The following is a 20,241-nucleotide window of genomic DNA, read 5'->3' as shown; positions in this document are numbered from 1 at the left end:
GTTTGGAATATTTGAATTACGTTGTCTAATAAGTCAAGTAAACTCTTTAAAAGCATATTTTACAAGCTTTTTGTGAAATCTGACCAGGTAAAAATAGCAGAGTATGAAAACAGCCTATGTAGTCAACCCAAGAAATGACACTTTGGTTTGGAATATTAGAATTATGTTGTCTAATATGTCACAATAGCGCTTTAAAAGTATATTTTACAAGCTTTTTGTGAAATCTGACCAGGCATCAATCTGACCAACATTTCTCCAAGGATCTTTTTCACATTGTGGGTCAGGCCCAGAGCAACAAACCACAAGTGTGAACGCAGCCCAAGAGGCCTCTGGACTTTGGGTTGTTCTTCACTGCCTGGAAGCTCAGGAGCACAAGATTGAGAAGAAGAATATTTATGTAGAAAACGTTATCATGTGTGTGACTTAGCTGTGCATATGGTTTGAGGCATTGTTCCGTGTAGGCGATGAGTGCAAATATATTTCAATACGATGGCCAAATAGCACATGTGCGTGATGGTGTGCACCTTTGCTGTTTATTCACCAAAACAGAGAAATGAACATGTGCTGTTTCTTTTTTAATATATGGGTCATCATGTGAGCAGTTTTTTTTATTATTGTGTAAAATGTGTTTTATATGCTTTATTGAATGTTTTTATAGCCAGACCAATTCATGTTCAATTTTTAGTAAAAGTTTACATTTGTGGCACTTGTCTTTGTTTTTCTTTTCTTTTATGTACATTATATCTGATGTTTGGGCCTAAAATATGATGGAAGATCACATGTATGCCTGCTTGTGGTGGGTGTGAAGGAAGGGAAGCAAAGAAACATCATGCATTAGTGTCGAACAGGGGTGTCCAAGGTGCGGCCCGGGGGCCATTTCTAGTCCGTGGTGATTTCTAAAATTATAACTTAAAAAAATCTTTTAAAAGCCTATTGTCAAAATATTAGGGTTGTCATCTCATTAGAAAAGTCATAGTTTTACAAGAATAATGCAGTAATATGACAAAAATATAATGAAGCTATTAAAACATAAAGCTATTAAAAGGAGATCTTTTGTAAGTTTTCATATGAAAAGCAAACAATTCATTTTTGGAAAATTAGGTTGGGGAAAAAAGTCATAGTATTATAGAAATATAGTCAAAATATTATGGGGTTAAAATAATGATGAGAAAAAAATTACAAGAATAAACTTGAAGTAGCTGGAAAATTAAAAACAGCTTAAATAAAAATGAAAAATGAAAATAAAAAAGTTGTATTCTTAGCTTGGGGAAAAAGTTAATATGGAAATAAAGTCAAAATTATACGGGAATATATGTTATGGAAAAATTACAAGAAAAAATCAGAAAAGAAATACATTTTTACGAGAATGAGGAAAAATAATGTTCTAGTATTATATAGTTAAAAAAAAGAAAAATATATGTTTGAAAATACACAATACGGTACTAAACCAAAATTAGTTGTAATTTCTGGAAAATTAGATTGAGAAAAAGTTATATTAAGGGAAATACAATTTCAAAAAGAAAATTTACAAAGATTATTTAAGAAGACTGTTTAAGATTGTGTTATAAGTTCTAAGATTGTGTTTCTGGGAGAAACTAAATTTGAATTGGATACATGTGAGGAAAAGTTATTCAAGTAAATCTTGTTCACTGGACTCGACCAATTGGAATGTCTAACGCCAGCAAACAAATCGAACGCACCCAAGCTGGCTAGCGTGTAGTGATGGGAATTTCGGTTCTATTTTGAGAGCTGGTTCTTTTGGCTCGACTTCTAAATGGCTCGTGTGATTTTTGTTGTTGCTGAAATTGAGTTATTACGAAAAAAAGACCAATCTCAATTCAACAAAAAGGTCCAATCTGATTGTGTGTGTTGAAACAACATGAAACATTTCATGAAACAACATGAAATGTGCAAAGTTAAAATAAAGCAGCATCCGGGTAACTGTTTTGCTGGATTCACAATCACATAGTGCTTCATGAATGGTTTTCTAGTGCTAATTTCCTTCACTTTTCCAGTGTCTAAATGTGTTCTGCCTCGTTCTTGTTTGTGTAACTTTATTTGTGTAATTTTATTTTAATCACATACCGCTTTCCCAGAAACTTTAAAGAGCTCACTCAAAAAGTCGAATCGTTCGAGAAAGACCCGTCACCACTGCTGTGAAACCGGCGGAGTTTAGGATCCTACCGGACACACTGTACAATAACGCCGTTGTGCCGTGTTGGTGGGCCGACTGCAAGCCTGAAGAAGCACACTGTGGCGGGACATAAAACGCAATTTAATCCATTGGCAGGCTTAAATCCCACTTTTTGTCTGGGTGTACTCTGGTGCTCGGTGCCGGACGGCTCTCGATTGGGATAAAACGGACAAAAAAGGCCTGGACGTGGAGGTAAAATGGTGGCACTGGGAACAATATGCCCGTGTGTTTCCGTGGGGCTCGGTGTGGCAGGATGTGCCCCGTGGATACTATCTATCACGGCCTTTAACAACGTTCTTCAATGTGGGTGTGCTTTCGTCAGGTTAAATACCTCACAGTACTCGTCATTTACGTTACTCCGCGGTTCATGGATGTTGACTTTTTGTCTCCCTTTAAAGGCTCCATGGTAGGAAGTGACATGTTGCTGCGGTGGTGGCGCCATGTTTGATTTTTGTCTGTAGGCCTCGACTCCTGTGTGGATTTGGCGCCAAGGCTCTTCACAGGGGCAGGGCACCTTTTAAGAAGTGTTTGTGTTTCACACGTTTCTAAACTGCCGTATAGTAGTGGAACTATCATAGTCGCGGTCACAGCGTGTTTAGTCTATGTATGGCGAGGAGAGAAACCGCAATTTTGCTCATTGTTTCCCATTTTCAACAGCGGGTTAACATTACTGTGACATCACTTCCGGGTATACCCAACCCGCAGCCTTCTTATGTTGCACCGTTGTTATTTACATGTGCTGTATATGGTCGTTTAATTCATGTTTAAGCGTATTTATTTCTGACTTCAGACATATGTATGGCTTTTTACTGTGGTTGAGGTTTGCAGCAGCGAATTGTATTATTATTAACGCCCTCAAATATTACACTACTGCATTAACATAATATCACTATGGGGCTGAACATAGTGTTGAATTTGAGTCTACACAAAGATTTGGCGCTGCATTTAAAACCGTTTAGATTTGGCGTTATCTCTCATTACACTTTAACAAGTGACCATAGAACTGCAATAGAACCCTTCTGTGTGGGTATCGACAACTTTGTGCTACACATAGTGCCCGCAAGGCATGTTGGGTACTCTTAACTCCCTTTGACACTACAACAAAGTGACAGATACATTCCAGGCCTGTGGGAAACACTGTTCTTTTTACATATGTGTTTACTCCCACCCCAGTAAACTTGGATCAGCTCCAGCTCATCTGTGACATATATAAGGACCGCTATAGGAAATGAACAGATGAAACTCCATCATATGTGATCTGAGCGCACAAAGGTTTGGTGTGGAAACCCTCATGTCAACAGCAGATGCTATCAAACCGCTCTTGCTGACTTAAAAATAACTTGTTGGTGTTTGAGTGGGTCTTACTTGAACTTTCTGGAATTGTTGTTTTTACCTTTAATGTGAAAAGACGTCCAAGCGCACCCACCTCCATTATCCTTGCCGTTCTCCCCTCATAGGGAATGTCAGGCATGTCCTGCTTGTTGAAACAACACGTTGCATTCAGGGGCAGTGTCCTTCCTCGATGCCTTGACATGTAAATGTTCAGCGGATCGTCCGATTCCTTGAAAAATTGTGGCATTGTGTCCTTGAATGCAATTCCTAAAAATAGGAAATGCGGGTTTTTGTCACAAACACTCGCTTAAAATTTAAAAAAAGTGTTTGACTGATCGTTATCTATGAGATTTGGGGGCCTTTTGCGCCTTTGCGGCACATTCCGGAAACATATTTTAACACAAAAAAACCCAGCAAAAATAGAAAAAAATCTATCCAAAATTATTTAATTTTATAATTTTTTAAAAATAATTTGAGGATACGTGGTAGAAAATGAATGAATAAAAAAATGTAATTTTTGTAGCATAATGTTGGGAAAAAAGTAAGTAATCATTTTATGCGAAACAAAACAATGAATAACGTTAATTTTGGCCAAATTTGAATGTGGAAATGTTGTGCTATGGGAAATAAAGTGACAGAAAAAACAGCAAAAATAGATAAATATATAAAAAATTATTCATAATAATAAAAAAAACAATTTTTGTAGCATAAAGGAAAAATGTAAGTAATCATTTTATGAGAAACAAAACAATGAATAAAGTTAATTTTGGCCAAAGTTTGGTTGTGGAAAAAGTTGTAATGCTATGGGAAATAAAGTGAAAATATTATGGATATAGTCATAATTACGAGAATAAAATTCACAAGAAGAAAATTCAAATAGTTGGAAAATTAAAAAGAAGAGAGTCAAGTATTTTTTGTTGCATCCTTTTGCTAATGTGATCATGTGTCGTGTCTTATGGCAGGGATGAAAATGAAGCACTGAAGTGTCAATCAGAGAACGCGACTAGCATGCTTTTCAGCTGGAGCTTTATGGTGAGTGAGTAAGTAGCGGACTGCTGTGTCGCGTTTTAAGACGGGTCCTTCATTCTGGTCTTGTGTTCCAGGGTGTGACAGGATGAAACGCCTCAGGACCCCCAGCAGCAGCGACACCTCTGACAATGAGAGTGAGCTACCACCGTTTTTGTGACAAAATGAATTGATTAAACTGTTTATTAGTATTCAACTGTAATTTTACACACTGGGGGGGAAAAATAGGGTTACATTTTACATAAATGTTCGCAACCCCAATGAGCAAAAGCGGCATAGAACATGGATGGATGTACAGTAAACCTCGGATATATCGGATTCAATTGTTCCCACTGGTTTTGTCCGATATAAGCGAAATCCATTATATGCGTATACCGGAAAATGTTCGTTTTACGCATATATCGGATTTTATCCGTTATAAAAAGGCACTTCCTTGACTATGTTTCCAATGTACCTGGACGCGCAGGCAACGCTGCAAATGATGTCGTATAGCGGCCTGTCACGATTCGGCGAATCAGAGCGCCACGATGCTGCCATCCGATATATGCGAGGGAAATTTAATGGAAATGCATTGGAACGGGACTGGAGATTTTGTCCAAAATAGGCGAAATCCGTTATAAAAAATCCGATATATGCAATGAATTTTTATTGGAAATGCATTACAGAAAAATCGGTTCTTTTTTATGTGTCCGTTGTGAGCGAATTTCCGATATATCCGAGGTTTACTGTATATCTAAAAGGTGACGAAGGTGAAAGGAAATAAAGTAATTCCAGCCCGACTTGGCCTACTATATATATTCCACTATAAAAACCGGAGAATGCCCTGTGGGATATATTGTGGTTGTCCAACATCCAGGACATTTAGCTGAACCTGAGCCAGTTCACTTGTGCGTCCAGGTCCCTCAACGTCCTTCTGCTCATCCAACAAGTATGGCAGCAAACCGGGCACCCCGGCTCCGGACCCGAAGAAACCGGCTGAAGTGAGTTCCGACTGAAGTGAGTTCCGGCTTCGCTGGCAGTGCCGGGCTGGTATGTGACTGTACGTGTGTCTTGCAGGTGTTCCGAAAAGACCTGATCAGTGCCATGAAGCTGCCCGATTCTCACCACGTGCCCTCGGAGGACTACTACCTGCTGGCCGACTCCTGGAAGCAGGAGTGGGAGAAAGGGGTCCAGGTTCTGGCCAGTCCGGACACCATTCCGCAGGCATCTGTCAGGTACTGCTGCTTGATGCCGTGTGGCACCTTTGTTTGTAGTTGGTAATGACAGAAGAAGCGGGTGATTTGAACGGCGACTGTCCTTCACATGCAGGATAATAGTTGAGAAGTCCAAAGAGGTTCTGTACAGCCACCAGAGAAAGTACATTCAGTGTTCCAGCCAGGAGACGACAGAACCAGGCTACGTCAACATCAAGGAGCTGGCGGAGACCATGTGTCGCTATGACCTGGATGACGTGGACCTCTACTGGCTGCAGAGCCTCAACAGAGAACTGCTTTGCATGGGTAAGGATCACCAGTGTACACCACTTGTAACCGAGAGTTAAGGACCTCACCCAAATGGTTAGATTCATCATAATGAAAACACAAGCAACATGTTTACATTAGCCATGTTTACATGACGAGTTTTCTTCTTTCCGAATGGAATTTTTCCTAAAACAATGGTATACATGGAAAGGAATATTCCAATCTCTTGTCTACATGCGCCGCTATAATCAAACAGAATAGTCAATGGGGCATGCGCAGTAAAACGTAAACATCAACATCACGTGATACCGACTTCCCCGAGTTCGATTCCACCCTCGGCCATCTCTGTGTGGAATTTGCATGTTCTCCCTGTGCATGCGTGGGTTTTCTCCGGGTACTCCGGTTTCCTCCCACATTCCAATAACATGCTAGGTTAATTGGCGACTCCAAATTGTCCATAGGTATGAATGTGAGTGTGAATGGTTGTTTGTCTATACTTGCGATAGACTATACTGTGCTTACTAGTGGAGATTCGAACCTGAGGCGCTAACCACTACACTACTGTCTGTTTAAGGATCTGCTGCAACAATGCTAGTTTAAGATCCTTTATACGAGTGCTCTGCCGTTTTGAAGGATCTATGGCAAAAACACTGGTCCTCTACGCGCCAGGAGCACTCTGATAGCAGTCGAAGACCCTCTATATGAGAGGAGTGTCCTGCTATTTTTTTTTTTTTAGGACTATGGTCCCAATGACGCTGAACGTGTGGACCTCCTTTAAAAGTGCAGGTCAGAGATCCTCTATAATAGGGGTGCTTTGGGGTTTTTAGGAATCTGCTGCAAAAATGTTGCATTTTTGGCCTGCGGGCCACCAGTTGCATAAGACTGACCTCTGAAAGATTTGGTTTGATGTAATCCCGCTGCGCCCCCACCCCACAGGGGAGAACCCCCTAGACGAGCTGACGATGGAGCGCACCATGGAGACGCTGGAGGCTCAGTGTCACGACAGCATGAAGCACGCCATCGAGACGGTGGAAGGTTTGGGCATCGAGTACGACGAGGATGTGGTGTGTGACGTGTGCCGCTCGCCCGACAGCGAAGAGGGCAACGACATGGTGTTCTGCGACAAGTGCAACATCTGCGTGCACCAGGTAGGTGGACTCGGCGGGCGCACTCACAATTAGGCCGACGTCGCGTGCTGACGCTTTGTCCTTAGGCCTGTTACGGCATCGTCAAAGTCCCAGTGGGAAACTGGCTGTGCCGCACATGCGTCCTCGGCATCGACCCGCAGTGCCTCCTGTGTCCGAAAAAGGGCGGGGCCATGAAGGCAACACGGGCAGGCACCAAGTGGGCACACGTCAGCTGCGCTCTGTGGATCCCTGAGGTAATTCTCCCGCGTTTTGGCACATCACAAAGCTTCATATCCCGCCTCTCATCCTCCCCATTGCCCTCTAGGTCAGTATCGCCTGTCCTGAAAGGATGGAGCCCATCACCAAAGTGTCGCACATTCCACCCAGTCGCTGGTCGCTCATCTGCAGCGTCTGCAAGGTCAAGACGGGCGCGTGCATCCAGGTAAGTCAATCATGTTTCGCTGTTTTTTTACTGTACATTTGAACACAAACAATTGAACCGAAACAGCCCTGCCTACTGAATGTTGTTAACTGCGCCCTCTGCTGATGATAAAGCTGAATGACTGTTAACTATATGCTTATTATTGTGGTTGTATTTTGCAGTGGTGTACAACTGCACTATACCGAACTCATAGCTGATTCTAATTCAGTAGATCCCTGCTATTCACATTCGCAGAACATCTGTAAGCTGTAATAAATAAATAAATGGTGGAACAAGCAAGCGTGTCCACAGTGTGCCCCCGGGGCCATCTGTGGAACGTGGTTCATTGCTGAAATAACAAAACAAAAACCCAGCAAAAGTGGGGAAAAATAGAGCAAAAGGGCTTGAATGTAAAAAGTCAAAATGTTGATACTGACAACTAAGTGAAACACAAAGATTTGAGTGTATGTATTTTTTTAAATTATTATAACTATCGAAGGACAGCTGGACAGCCCTGATGTACAGTAAACCTCGGATATATCGGACTCGGATATATCGGAAATTCGCTCACAACGGACAGATAAAAAAGAACCAATTTTTCTGTAATGCATTTCCAATAAAAATTCATTGCATATATCGGATTTTTTATAACGGATTTTGCCTATTTCGGACAAAATCTCCAGTCCCGTTCCAATGCATTTCCATTAAATTTCCCTCGCATATATCGGATGGCCGCATCGTGGCGCTCCGATTCGCCGAATCGTGACAGGCCGCTATACGACGTCATTTGCAGCGTTTGCAGCGTTGCCTGCGCGTCTAGGTACATTGGAAACATAGTCAAGGAAGTGCCTTTTTATAACGGATAAAATCCGATTTTTCCGGACATTTTCCGGTATACGCATATAACGGATTTCGCTTATATCGGACAAAACCAGTGGGAACAATTGAATCCGATATATCCGAGGTTTACTGTAACTAGACAACAGGCAAGAGAAAAACAGGGAGCTGTATTATTATTATATATTATAAGAGAATATTGACAATAATATTTTTGAGCATAATTTTGTGGGAAAATAAACATTTCAAAACAGCTGCATTATGTTTTGACTCGGTTAAATAAAGTGTGTCCAGTCATATTTTAACCATCATGCTTTTCTCGTCCTTGTAAGGTACGTGTGTGGTGACACTCCTATTCTATGCCATAACAGTTCCAGCAAATTCTCATTTTTATTTTACCACTTTTATTGTGGTGGCGTCCGGAGTAACACACTTCCTGCCTCCTTCCCTGCTCTCAGTGCTCGGTGAAGAACTGCACCACTCCTTTCCATGTGACCTGCGCCTTCGAGCACAGCTTGGAGATGAAGACCATCCTGGACGAGGGCGACGAGGTCAAGTTCAAGTCCTACTGCCTCAAACACAGCAAGCCCAAAACAGGCGAGGCGGGTCTGAGCCCGGCACGCTCCAAGGCACCCTGCGACTCGGCCAAGGTTGGCCAGCGGGCTCAGCGGCTCCAGGAGTTGGAGGAAGGCTTCTACGCGCTGGTCCAGCCGGACGAGGTGTCACGGGCCGTGGGACTCTCACAACGCCTGGTGGACTTCATCTACCAGTACTGGAAGATTAAGAGGAAGAGCAACTTCAACAGAGCCCTTCTGGCGCCCAAAGACGATGAAGAGAACCTGGTCCTGCAGCCTCAGGAGGACAGCATCCACACGCGCATGCGCATGTTCATGCACTTGCGCCAGGACCTGGAGAGGGTTAGTACCGTTTTTCCAAGTTGAACTGTTGAAGTACTTTTTCATTGACATAAAGTTGAGCTGCATCGTTGTATCATCTGTGCAGGTGAGAAACCTCTGCTACATGGTGAGTCGCCGTGAGAAGCTGAAACTTCTGCAGAGTAAAGCCCAGGAGCAGATGTTCAACTTGCACGTGACCCTCATGAGCCAGGAGATCTCCGCCGGTGAGCTGTGTGGCGGTGGTGTACTCGCATTCCCGACTTTTTGCTCATGTTGTTATCTTCTGTCTTCCAAGGCCTTGCTGCTTCCTTCCCAGTGGAGAGTCTCCTCTTCCGGCCTCCTCCCAGGATCACGCTGAAACTGAAAATGCCAAAATCCTCGTCTTTGGCACACGGGAACGGTAGTTCCAAATCCGTCAACGGGCCTTTGTGCCCGGACAACAGCGGGAACGTTTCAGAGCGCGGCAGCGAGGGTATGGGTCAGGGGAAGCCTCAGCTGCACGGACACGCCCGCAGGGAGGAGCGCGCCAACGGCCGCCTGACAGGCTCGGTGTTGGCTATTAAGCCCACGGGGAAACCGCTGGCCCTGCACGCCGCCCTCCACGGCCACTCGTCCAACGGCAGAGCGGAGCAAGAGCGAGCGTCCAAAAACGGCCTCCTGGAGAAGCTGGTGGCTCAGAAGGACAGTTTGTGTCAGACTCCTGGTGAGCGGGACGCTCCCAAGCAGACTTTGGACAAAGGGGCTTTTGGTAAGTCTGCCATGGAGCACTTTGGCAGGTCCTTCAAGGAGGCCACCATGAACTTGGTACGGACCACGGAAGACCTGCGGGTGTCTGACAAGCTGACCCGGAAGGAGAGACTCTGGACAAAGTCGGCGTCGGAACACAAAACCAACAACATGTGTTTGTACCACGACAGCGACGGCTACTGCCCTGACCTGGAGCTCAGCGACTCTGAGCCCGAGGCGAAGGGGAGGCACCGGCGCCAGGCTGGGCCCTCTCTGCCGCCAGACACGGCGAGGCGAAGAGGGGGCGGCCAGAAGGGTGCCGCGAAGCAGTCGCTGGGCATCACACACCGCGTGCAGAGGTGACGGCAAATTGTCTGTTGACCGATTCAAAGTTAGTGTTATTTTTTTTTGTACTTCGCACAACTTTATACTGAACAGCCCCTGTCCCCCTTCCTTGCACAGGATTGGTTAGAAATAACTATGGCCTCCATTTTAACTGCCAGCGTCTTTCTCGCACTTTTTATAAGTTGCCTTTTGTGTGTATCGGGCTTCTCAGGGCATTGAATCGATCGCATTCACACATCTTCAACGCAATAGTCATTTATTGACAGTCCCTAGCTAGTATGAGGTGGGGGACTACATAGCACCAGCGGCACCACTGTTGCCACGAAGACGAATACAGCTGCCAATGTGAAACTAGCTTCAACAAGATGAACGGAGTAACACTCGGCGTGGGGTCTGGTCAGCTTCCTTGCTAAAGCTAGCGTTAACATGAGGTAAATTACACAGCATTACATTAGCCGGATATTTGAGTTGGCCTCGTGTTTGCTGCTTCAATGTTGGCATAAGATGGACGTTGTTTGTTGTTTAGCTTACCTGATTGGTTAGATGAAGTCTGGTGTTTTTGCAGACAGCTGTGTGGGGATGGGGATGGTGCAGGATCCAGCGTATACGGCTTCTTCCCGTCAACTGCGGTGGCATATCCATCGTGTCTGAACAGTTGTCGTTTGAGTTGATGTGTCGATATCTTGACAGTCGTCTTGCACCACCAAACATGTTCTTGTTTTGGTGTGGCTCCATAAATACTTTTGGATCCTGTGTTGTCCTCCTCTCAGACTAGAGCTGCTCGGATGAGACTGAAACGTATCCTAGGACAATCTGAGTTGCGATCGATTCAGTGCCGTGACAGTACAATAACCCGGATGAAATGAGAACATTCACAGACATCCCCCCTCCTAAATGGTAATTTAAACAGGAATCAGATGCATGAAAATGTAGTCACTGTGGTTGTCTTATTGTTGCTGTAGCAACAACACAAAGGGGAATGTGCCAAATCAATATCTGTGCAAGTGGGACAAGATGATGGCGGTCCTCATGCAGTTCTGGAGCACTAACATTTAAAACAGGACCGGTTCTGGGTGTGAGGATCATGTTGGCGATGGAGTTTTGTCACAGTCTGACTGAATCAGTCGTCTCATATTGGCTGCCTTCTCTCTTTTGTCACACTGATTTGATAATAAAAAAGGAAATTGAGACTGTTTGTTTTTATTATTTCAACAATGCAAATCGATACTATGTCAAAATATTAGAAACAGATCCGTTTTTTGGTTCGTAGATACCACTGACTGTTTGTCAAAACAGCATTTGCCATCTTTGCAAAGGCAGACTTTAGCGCTTTTGATTGTACAGGTGTGCCTAATGAAGTGGCCAAATTATAAAGTACATAAATGATGTGAAGGCAGTGTCATTAAAATAAAACTTTACTATTAATAACAGGATGTATTTACGTAGGACGATAGAGGGCAGTATTGCTACACTCTGCCTTTCCATTTGCACGACTTTGCGTTTAAACACAAGGGTGTCCAAACTTTTTCCACTAAGGGCCGCATACTAAAAATGAAATAATGCGGAGGCCCACTTTGATACATTTTGTATAGTGACAGGCTATAGACTTTTTTCAGGTAGAAATTCATGCATATTTCTACTTGTAGGGGGGTTGGAATTCTACCTTGTGGATTTATTGACTTTGTGCTTAGTTCATTGCACACGGGTTGGTCTGTGTCTTGTGCAAAAGTGGACCAAATACACATTTGAGAATTGGCCGATATAAAAGGCCAGCATTGTTAGTCCAGTGAGCAGCATTGTGGACAACAATCTCCAGGCATGGAGTAAGGTGGAGGCCGGTTCGAGCTCCAGTGATACGGCCAAGCGTATGGGCTGTTCCCAACCCACAATCCGAAACCTGCATGAATGTCACAACACGACAGGCTCTGTTGACGATAGACACATCCAGGGCGTGAGAGAGTGACAACCCACAACCGGGATCGCTACATCTGCATCTGCACACCTGCGGGACCGGTTTCGCCGGGCCAGTCGTACAGCAGGGAAACATCCGGATCAGCAGACCCACTGTGCATCGACCCACTATTGACTGTTGTGACTTCGTTTTTTGCAGGTGCCGTTTTTAAGTTTTTTGTTTTTAAATTATTTTTAAAATGTTAGATTTGTTTCTGTATGCCACTATCCTAAACAAATTATTAATGGGGAAAATCCAGTTTAGAGTTTCAAAATAAACATGTCAAAATTGCTACACAATATGACTACAGCAGCCCAAAAGTGGCCCCAACGCCGCACATTGGAACCCCCCGGTTTAAAAGATTCTGTCCTGAAGCCTACCGTAGATAACAATGATCCGACTCGTAATGAAATTGCCCACATTGCACATTGTCATCAGTACTTAGGCTACCCAGACACGCATGAAGATAAATGTAAGGCAGCCAGACGTCGTCATTATCTGCTGACTGATTTACTCAAGCGTGTGCTCTGCAAAGAGAAACACGTAGAAAAAGGGATTTAAAGGTCAGCACGTTCCTTGGTCATCACTATTTAGTGCTGCTTCAGAGTTTATCGACAACTTCTCCCTCAAAAACTGCACCCAGTTGCTAATGTCAACATTTTTGTACTCGACACGAACACGACTTCTCACATACGGGGGGGGCTTTAAATTCCTCTGACTAGATATTAAATTACAATACTGTTTAATACAAGTGAAAACTATGTCATTCACCGGTTGTGTGTTTTGTTTTTCCCTCCGTTTCATAGCGAGCAGGCCACTTCCTGGTTCCTCGTGGATAGCGTAAGGAGTTACGCAGAGGGGGTGACGTCATTTTCGACGTCAAGGTGGACTCAACCATTTCACTGCGTGACTCAAACGGCGGAAAGTGAAATAGTCTTTAATCAGTTCGTTTAACAACGCCCAAAATGTAATGGGTTCATGTTTGGGATGCCACCCGTATTCAAACTATCCTCAATTAAGTAGGTTTTTCTTATTACTCTTGCTAAACACCTGAGTGGAACATTAATGGAACTTTCTGTTCCCTGAAGTCAATTATTTAAAAAAACGTCGAATAGCTTTGCACATTGTTATTAATTACTAAATGTATATTTTACACACGTATGAGCCACAGTCTTTCCACTGTTCTGTCATTTTTAAGCAGAAAATAATGTATTTGGTAGTATTTTACCTTTGTCCACGTCCACATCATAATGGGGTCTTGGCTACAATGGCGCTACTTTCATGAACCAGGAAGTAGTATGCTAGCAAACGAACAAATATGAGCCATTACTATTTAAACATTTCCCCCACTGTATTTTTAATAGTATATAGTATATTAATATAGTCATAAAATAATGCTGTAGCCGTAACTGTAGCCGGGGTGTTTATTTAGCAAAATTGGAAGCTAAATGACTTAGCATTTTAAATGTAATGATGGAAAGGCCCTGAAACACCCTGTCTTTGACAAAACAGTAATTTAGTGCACAAAGTGCACGTGTAGTGCACAACACAGAAGCCAAAGAACCAATGTTGCAATGGTGGTTTTTGAGTCAGCATTAACAGCGCGGAAGAGTTGATTGTAAACAACAGTGTACCGGTGTAGAATGCTTACCTTTCCCACCCATGTTTTTTGATGCAGGAATAAATAGAGAACCCAGCGTGTACATGTTTTTGTAGGCCACAAAATTCTATTGGAGACTCTGCAGTATTTGAATAGAGGCATTAATTAGATATTTATAATAACAATAATATTACTGGACCAGTCCTGAGTGTAACCTGCCTGTCGCCCGAAGACAGCTGGGATAGGCTCCAGCACCCCCGCGACCCTTGTGAGGATAAGCAGTAGAAAATGAATGAATGAATAATATTACTGATCAAATAAAAAAAACATTAACATTATTAACAATATAAAGTAAACTAATGAGAATATGATGAGAATAATGACAATTTTACATTCTCCTTCCTGTCTACTCCCTGAAACCCTTCCCCCACCCCTCTCGCTCTCTCTCTTCCGTGACTGCCTACACTCATCCCCCCTCCACTTGCCTTTATACGCCTCAGAGCATTCGTCGCTTCCTGCCGGGCTAGTTGACCGTCCGAGCACCCGGTCCCTCCACCTCGTCACATGTGGACCATCCATGGTAGGATGTGCTGAGCAGGTGCACCACCAATCGGCTGGGGAGGGGCCACGCATCCCTGCCTCATGTTTTATGCACGGCGTCTCTACATTTGATGACTGGCAACATGGCGACAGGAGAGTGAGCAAGTAAGCGTACAATCATGTGTTATTTGCGCTCACAAAGGCTCATTACTGCATGATAAATGTGTGTTGCACAGTATTATGTCAGCAGAGAGGGAGCAGAGCCTGGGGGCGCTGCCCATGGACAGCTGGATGACTCACATGCCGCCCTCCTTGTGGGACACCCCGTTGTACCACCTGGCCATCCCGGGTAGGCTTCACACATTCAGTGCAAGCATGGCCACCTCGTGAGCAGATAACCATGTGTGTCTCCTCCTTATGTAGGCAGCCATAACGCCATCACATACTGTCTGGATATGAATCACACATGCCCTGTCGACCTCGCACAGCCCGACATGCTTCAAAAGCTGGACCGCTGCATGAAGCCCCTCATTCGGCCCTTCCTGTACAAGTGGGCCATAACGCAGGTGAGCCCTCACCTTTACGATCATCAAAACAATCCTGAAAAGATTTAAGTCACCACAAGGCTTTGGTCAGTCATGAGTTGCTAGGCAGAGTTCAGTGGGCTCGATCTTAACTGCCCAAAAAGCCAATTGAAAAATTTATAACGCAAAAGTGGCTTTTGAATGATGATCTAACAAAAGAAACAAACTAAACAGGCTTCACTGCACATCTTAAATAAAGCCAACTATCCGTCAGTCTAACTCTAACTCATTCATTTTCTACCGTTTATCCTTATCGCCAATTAACCTAATACATAAAAAAAACATGCATGTTAGGTTAATTGGCGACTACAAATTGGTATGCCCTGTGATTGGCTGGCCACCAGTCCAGGGTGTAACCCGCCTTTTGCCCAAAGACAGCTGGGATAGGCTCCAGCACCCCCGCGACCCTCGTGAGGATAAGTGGTAGAAAATGAATGAATGAATGAATACTATTACTGATCAAATAAAAAAAAAACATTAAGATTATTAACAATATTTATAAAGTAAACTAATGAGAATGTGTAAAGGTGACTATAGGGGTGTTATTTTATGTCTTTTGTGTCTAATAATGTTTAAAAGCGTATTTAGAAGGTTGTAAACAGGCTTTCTATGATCTACAGTAACTGGGAAAATATTTAATGTATCAATAAGGAATCCTACTTTGTTGAATTTCACTTATCACAGTCGAGTCTGGTACCAATTTACCGTGATAAATGAGGGATTAGTGTATATGTCAAAAGTGGATGAAGTACACTATAGCATTCCTCAGTGTGAGTGTGATTGTGACTTCCTGTTCATGTCTTGTAAGCGAGGATGGCAGTGAAGCTCGAGCCCAATCAATTCTGCCTAGAGACAAAGTACCACGTGTGACCAAGCAAAGAATTTCAGATGTGAACTTTTACAATGAATTGTTTTAATTTTTAAGCTATGTTGTCATTGTTACTAGTACATTAAGATGTCGCTGTGGTGGTGGTGCGTTGACAGGAGTACTCGGTGGGACAGCAGCTAAACTGCGGGGTCAGATACTGTGACCTGAGAATCGCACACCGGCCCAACGACCGCTCCACCGACCTCTACTTCTACCACGGCGTTTACACCACGCTCACAGTGGAGGTACGCAACGGAGGATGATAAACATCAAAAATGTTGTTACTTTTATGGGCATTACAGTATTAATATATAGAATAAAATATTATAATTTAAATAATATACACAGTTATATGTTTATATAAATACTATGTATATTTCAATGATGGATTATCATTAAATATCAATAATTGTATACAATGTAATTATCCATCCATTTTCTATTCCACCTATCCTCACTCAAGATGTGGGTGGGGGGTGCTGGGGCCTATCCCAGCTGTCTTCGGGAGAGAGGCGGGGTACAACCTGGACTGGTGGCCAGCCAATCACAGGGCACATATAGACAAACAACCATTCACACTCACATTCATACCTATGGACAATTTGGAGTCACCAATTAAGCATGTTTTTAACATTAACATGTTTTTGGAATGTGGGAGGAAACCGGACTTCTCTGAGAAAACCCAATGAAAATATTAGAATGTGATTATTCTCACTAAAATGATCAAATATTATATTGATGGGTTACATTTATTGTGTGCAACCTCATTATGCTAATCCCTAAGCAAGCAAGCTGAAGCCAATTGACACTAATTGCTGACTTTTAGTGGAGCCAAGCTTCTTGGTGCCCTCCTCACAGATGGTTCAACGGAGGATGATAAACATTGTAGAGAAATGTTGATACCTGTATTATGACTGTTATGACTATTAGATGCACTATTATTGAAACTGTATATATTGTCAATACGTTATTATCATATAAATAATTATGTTAATTATATGAAATATTGTAATTCTAAAAATATATATCATATGTGGTTATACATAGTGGCTATAGCGGGCAGGCCTCACAGCTAGGAGACCCGAGTTCAATTCCACCCTCGGCCATCTCTGTGGGGTTTGCATGTTCTCCCCGTTCATGCGTGGGTTTTCTCCGGGTACTCCGGTTTCCTCCCACATTCCAAAAACATGCTAGGTTAATTGGCGACTCCAAATTGTCCATAGGTATGAATGTGAGTGTGAATGGTTGTTTGTCTATATGTGCCCTGTGATTGGCTGGCCACCAGTCCAGGGTGCCTCTCGCCCGAAGACAGCTGGGATAGGCTCCAGCACGCCCATGACCCTCATGAGGATAAGCAGTAGAAAATGAATGAATGAATGAATGAATGAATGAACTTGATAATTAGCAAGTAAGCAGTAGCCGATTTCCACTAAATGACAATGTTTATTTTCCTGGCTCCACCTACTGTACTTCTTTGTGTCCTCTTCACAGATGGTTCTGGGTGAGATTCGGGAGTGGCTGGACGCTCATCCCAAAGAGGTGGTCATCCTGTCCTTCAGCCACTTCCTGGACGTGAGCAGCGAGCTCCACACGCTGCTCTTGGCCAGCATACGCCACATCTTCTCTTCCAAACTCTGTCCCAAAATGGTACTCCTTTCACGCAAGATACATTTTTCTGCTACGTACAGTATAATGATTGTAACAATTTGGATACTATATTGAGTGTACCTATTGAAACGGCCTCTTTACTTGCGTTTCCGTGTTCCAGGAAGCACTAACCCTTAGAAAGCTGTGGTCTGCTGGCCACCAGGTGATTGTGTCATACGAGCACATCATCACCAGCCGCCACCGCTACCTGTGGCCTCACATTACGTACTGGTGGGCCAACAAGTGCAAGGCCGAGGACCTCATGGAGGCCATTGAGCGCAGGAAGCAGCGTGGCAGACCAGGTGATAGCATCAAGCTAATACAGTGCACTTTAACACATCCTTGATGAAATACTGCGGCTATGATCAAATAAAACAAGCAAAATGAATACAAAGTAGCATGTACAAATATATTCTAAAACACCTGTTAGAGAGAAAAATACTGTATCAAATATCAAATACTTTGGCAAGGGCACTTCTCATGCATGGCCACTCTTCAAACCACCCCCAAAAATGCTCTATTTCATTAAAGACTTTTGTTCATTAAAAAAAAATATTCTCCCCTTACCTGCATTGTGTTCAGTGAAATTGTCAATACTTTATCAGAAAAAAATGACATGTTAAAATGCATTTGGAAAATCAGAAATAAATGTTACATGTTAAAAAAATTCTTTAAAAATAGAAACAAAACCAAATAAGAGGTATGCCACAGCTACATTTATTAAACTAATTAAAATTCTTTATTATTCATTTATTATTAAAAACAAATACATAAATATTATCCCCTAAAAACAATTTAAAAAAATATAAAATATATATGTAAAAAATATATAAATAATACAATACAATAATAATAAGAATGAAATATAAATAATACAAATTTGAAGGTTGCAGGTTCGATCCTGCGATCATACTGAACCGCAAGTTGCTCCCGATGCTGCATCATCAGTAGCTAAATGTGCTAAAGTGTCAAAGCGCTTTGAGTGCCTTGGAGGTGAAACAGCGTTATACAGTACAAGCAAACCATTGTTGGTAAGAGGCCGGGTACACCCTGGACTGGTCACCAGTGAATGGCAGAGCACATGTAGACAAACAACCATTCTAATTATTATGTAAAAAGGCCTCAAAGTAAAAGAAAAGAAAAGAAATAAACTTTCATTATCTCTGTTTTCTTCACTAATATTGATGTCCATATCCTGGATGTTTTTGCCTCTGCAGGAGGGTTTTTTGTCACCGGAATAAACTTGACGGAAGACCTCAAGTACATTTGCACACATCCAACAGAGTCCCTTAAAGACTTGGTGATGTCTAGCAACCCCAAGCTTCTAAGATGGGTCAATAAGCAGACGCCTGGCAGCAAGCCGGACTCGCTCAACATCATCGCCGGCGACTTCATCACTGAGGGTCACTTTGCACCGACTGTCGTTGCGCTCAACGACAAACTACTGCAACACCCCTAAATAATATATGCATTCGCGTACAAAACAAATGGGAACTAAATCACAAAGCATGACATTTTGTTTTACCCTATGACTCAAATACTTGAATATGAATTCTAACTTTAAACAATGTTATGCAATGAGGTGACCAAAGCAATAACAAGACAGGTAATGTCACCTTAGCGTTGGCATGTTTTTACACAGTTATAAGCACAAATGACATGTAAGCAAGGCACTGTTGCTGTTTTTACTGCATGGTGGAAATGCTCTTAGCATGACTTTCACTCTCCTACCGTCTTGACTTTAACGCTGCACCACTGTGCCTAAAAAACTGGGCCTTTTTCAATAAAAAACGGTCGCATGATCTTTGGAAAGGAGTAGTGGAGTGGTCATGCGCTAAAGAGTCGATTCCCATCAAGTGAGAGACAACTTTCCTTTTGCACACTCGGCTGTCACTCTCAGCCCTCGCTTTGTGACAGAGGAAATTTGTATTGATAGACACACCATGAGGCCTATCACACGTGAGGATGCAGGAGCATACCATTAGACACACCATGAGGATAAAAAAAAGAAAGAGAAAATATTAAAGAAAAAAAGCTGTAATTTAACAAGACAAAGTAATATTTTTTCTGAGAATATTATGAGGACAAATAACAGTTGGTATAAAGAAAATATATATTTAAGTCAAATATTATGAGTGGGGGAGCGGGGTTGCTAATAGCTAATAGTTTCCCACCACAATTAGTGGCCACATTAGATGTTAGCAATGCTGTAGAAAACCTACCACAAAAATGCTAAAGCTAGTTACCATTGAAAGATGTCTTTAAGTAACCTCTTTTCTTGAGAAAATTCGGACTCTCCAGTCTCTACTTTGGGATCAGATTCGGGATCCAACACATAAGATTGTCATTTATTATCAACTCCTATACTGTTTGCAGTTAATGGCACAAACCGCAAGTCCTTTTAAGTACTCGTGAGTGTGACCAACCACAGCAGAGTGGGCGTGCCTGGAGTCGGGCCGTGGGTGGAATACATTAAAAAAGACCATGAAATCCAAATAAATACAGCCGAATAGGTGCAGATTCTGAAAGAACTATGAAGCTTTGTGTGCTGGTTATTGTGTGTAGCTGCTCTATAGGAGTCCACAACTCAATATAAAGGGCCGGAAAATGAGCATAATAGGTCCCCTTCAAGAGCATAAAATTATGTTTAGTTCAAGTTTGCCATTTTTTTTATCTTGTTCATAATC

At 42.7% G+C, this 20,241-nt stretch overlaps 2 protein-coding genes across 4 annotated transcripts; both read left to right on the top strand.

Annotated features, from left to right (window-relative positions):
- The first annotated feature begins 2,154 nt into the window (after positions 1–2,154).
- jade3 (jade family PHD finger 3) lies at positions 2,155–11,570 on the top strand. The gene is made up of 12 exons (XM_058074144.1): positions 2,155–2,386; positions 4,489–4,558; positions 4,630–4,689; positions 5,450–5,532; positions 5,609–5,766; positions 5,861–6,051; positions 6,949–7,160; positions 7,226–7,393; positions 7,465–7,581; positions 8,856–9,314; positions 9,400–9,517; positions 9,589–11,570. Exons 3-12 carry the CDS (start codon positions 4,641–4,643, stop codon positions 10,380–10,382), a joined length of 2,349 nt encoding a protein of 782 aa, XP_057930127.1. The 5' UTR covers positions 2,155–2,386; positions 4,489–4,558; positions 4,630–4,640; the 3' UTR covers positions 10,383–11,570.
- A 612-nt stretch (positions 11,571–12,182) lies between these two features.
- plcxd1 (phosphatidylinositol-specific phospholipase C, X domain containing 1) lies at positions 12,183–20,184 on the top strand. Of its 3 annotated transcripts, XM_058074160.1 has the most exons (9): positions 12,183–12,474; positions 13,122–13,155; positions 14,416–14,620; positions 14,692–14,804; positions 14,879–15,021; positions 16,024–16,152; positions 17,399–17,554; positions 17,676–17,856; positions 18,772–20,184. In XM_058074160.1, exons 3-9 carry the CDS (start codon positions 14,493–14,495, stop codon positions 19,011–19,013), a joined length of 1,092 nt encoding a protein of 363 aa, XP_057930143.1. In that variant the 5' UTR covers positions 12,183–12,474; positions 13,122–13,155; positions 14,416–14,492; the 3' UTR covers positions 19,014–20,184. The 3 variants fall into 3 exon arrangements, with proteins under 3 accessions (XP_057930143.1, XP_057930141.1, XP_057930140.1); XM_058074158.1 differs by lacking the exon at positions 13,122–13,155; XM_058074157.1 differs by lacking the exons at positions 12,183–12,474; positions 13,122–13,155 and adding an exon at positions 13,173–13,334.
- The last annotated feature ends 57 nt before the right edge of the window (positions 20,185–20,241 follow it).

This window comes from Doryrhamphus excisus, chromosome 5 (assembly GCF_030265055.1).
Source record: "Doryrhamphus excisus isolate RoL2022-K1 chromosome 5, RoL_Dexc_1.0, whole genome shotgun sequence".
Classification (NCBI taxonomy): Eukaryota; Metazoa; Chordata; class Actinopteri; order Syngnathiformes; family Syngnathidae; genus Doryrhamphus; species Doryrhamphus excisus.
The sequence above is the reverse complement of the archived record's forward strand: the minus strand, read 5'-3'. Positions and strand labels throughout refer to the sequence as shown.

Coding starts and splice junctions, on each gene's coding strand:
- jade3 (XM_058074144.1), top strand. CDS start 4,641: ATGAAACGCCTCAGGACCCCCAGCAGCAGCGACACCTCTGACAATGAG. Junction 5,533..5,608: donor ACCCGAAGAAACCGGCTGAA/GTGAGTTCCGAC, acceptor TGTGTCTTGCAG/GTGTTCCGAAAAGACCTGAT. Junction 7,582..8,855: donor AGACGGGCGCGTGCATCCAG/GTAAGTCAATCA, acceptor CCCTGCTCTCAG/TGCTCGGTGAAGAACTGCAC.
- plcxd1 (XM_058074157.1), top strand. CDS start 13,286: ATGGGTTCATGTTTGGGATGCCACCCGTATTCAAACTATCCTCAATTA. Junction 17,555..17,675: donor CCAAACTCTGTCCCAAAATG/GTACTCCTTTCA, acceptor TCCGTGTTCCAG/GAAGCACTAACCCTTAGAAA. Junction 17,857..18,771: donor GAAGCAGCGTGGCAGACCAG/GTGATAGCATCA, acceptor TTGCCTCTGCAG/GAGGGTTTTTTGTCACCGGA.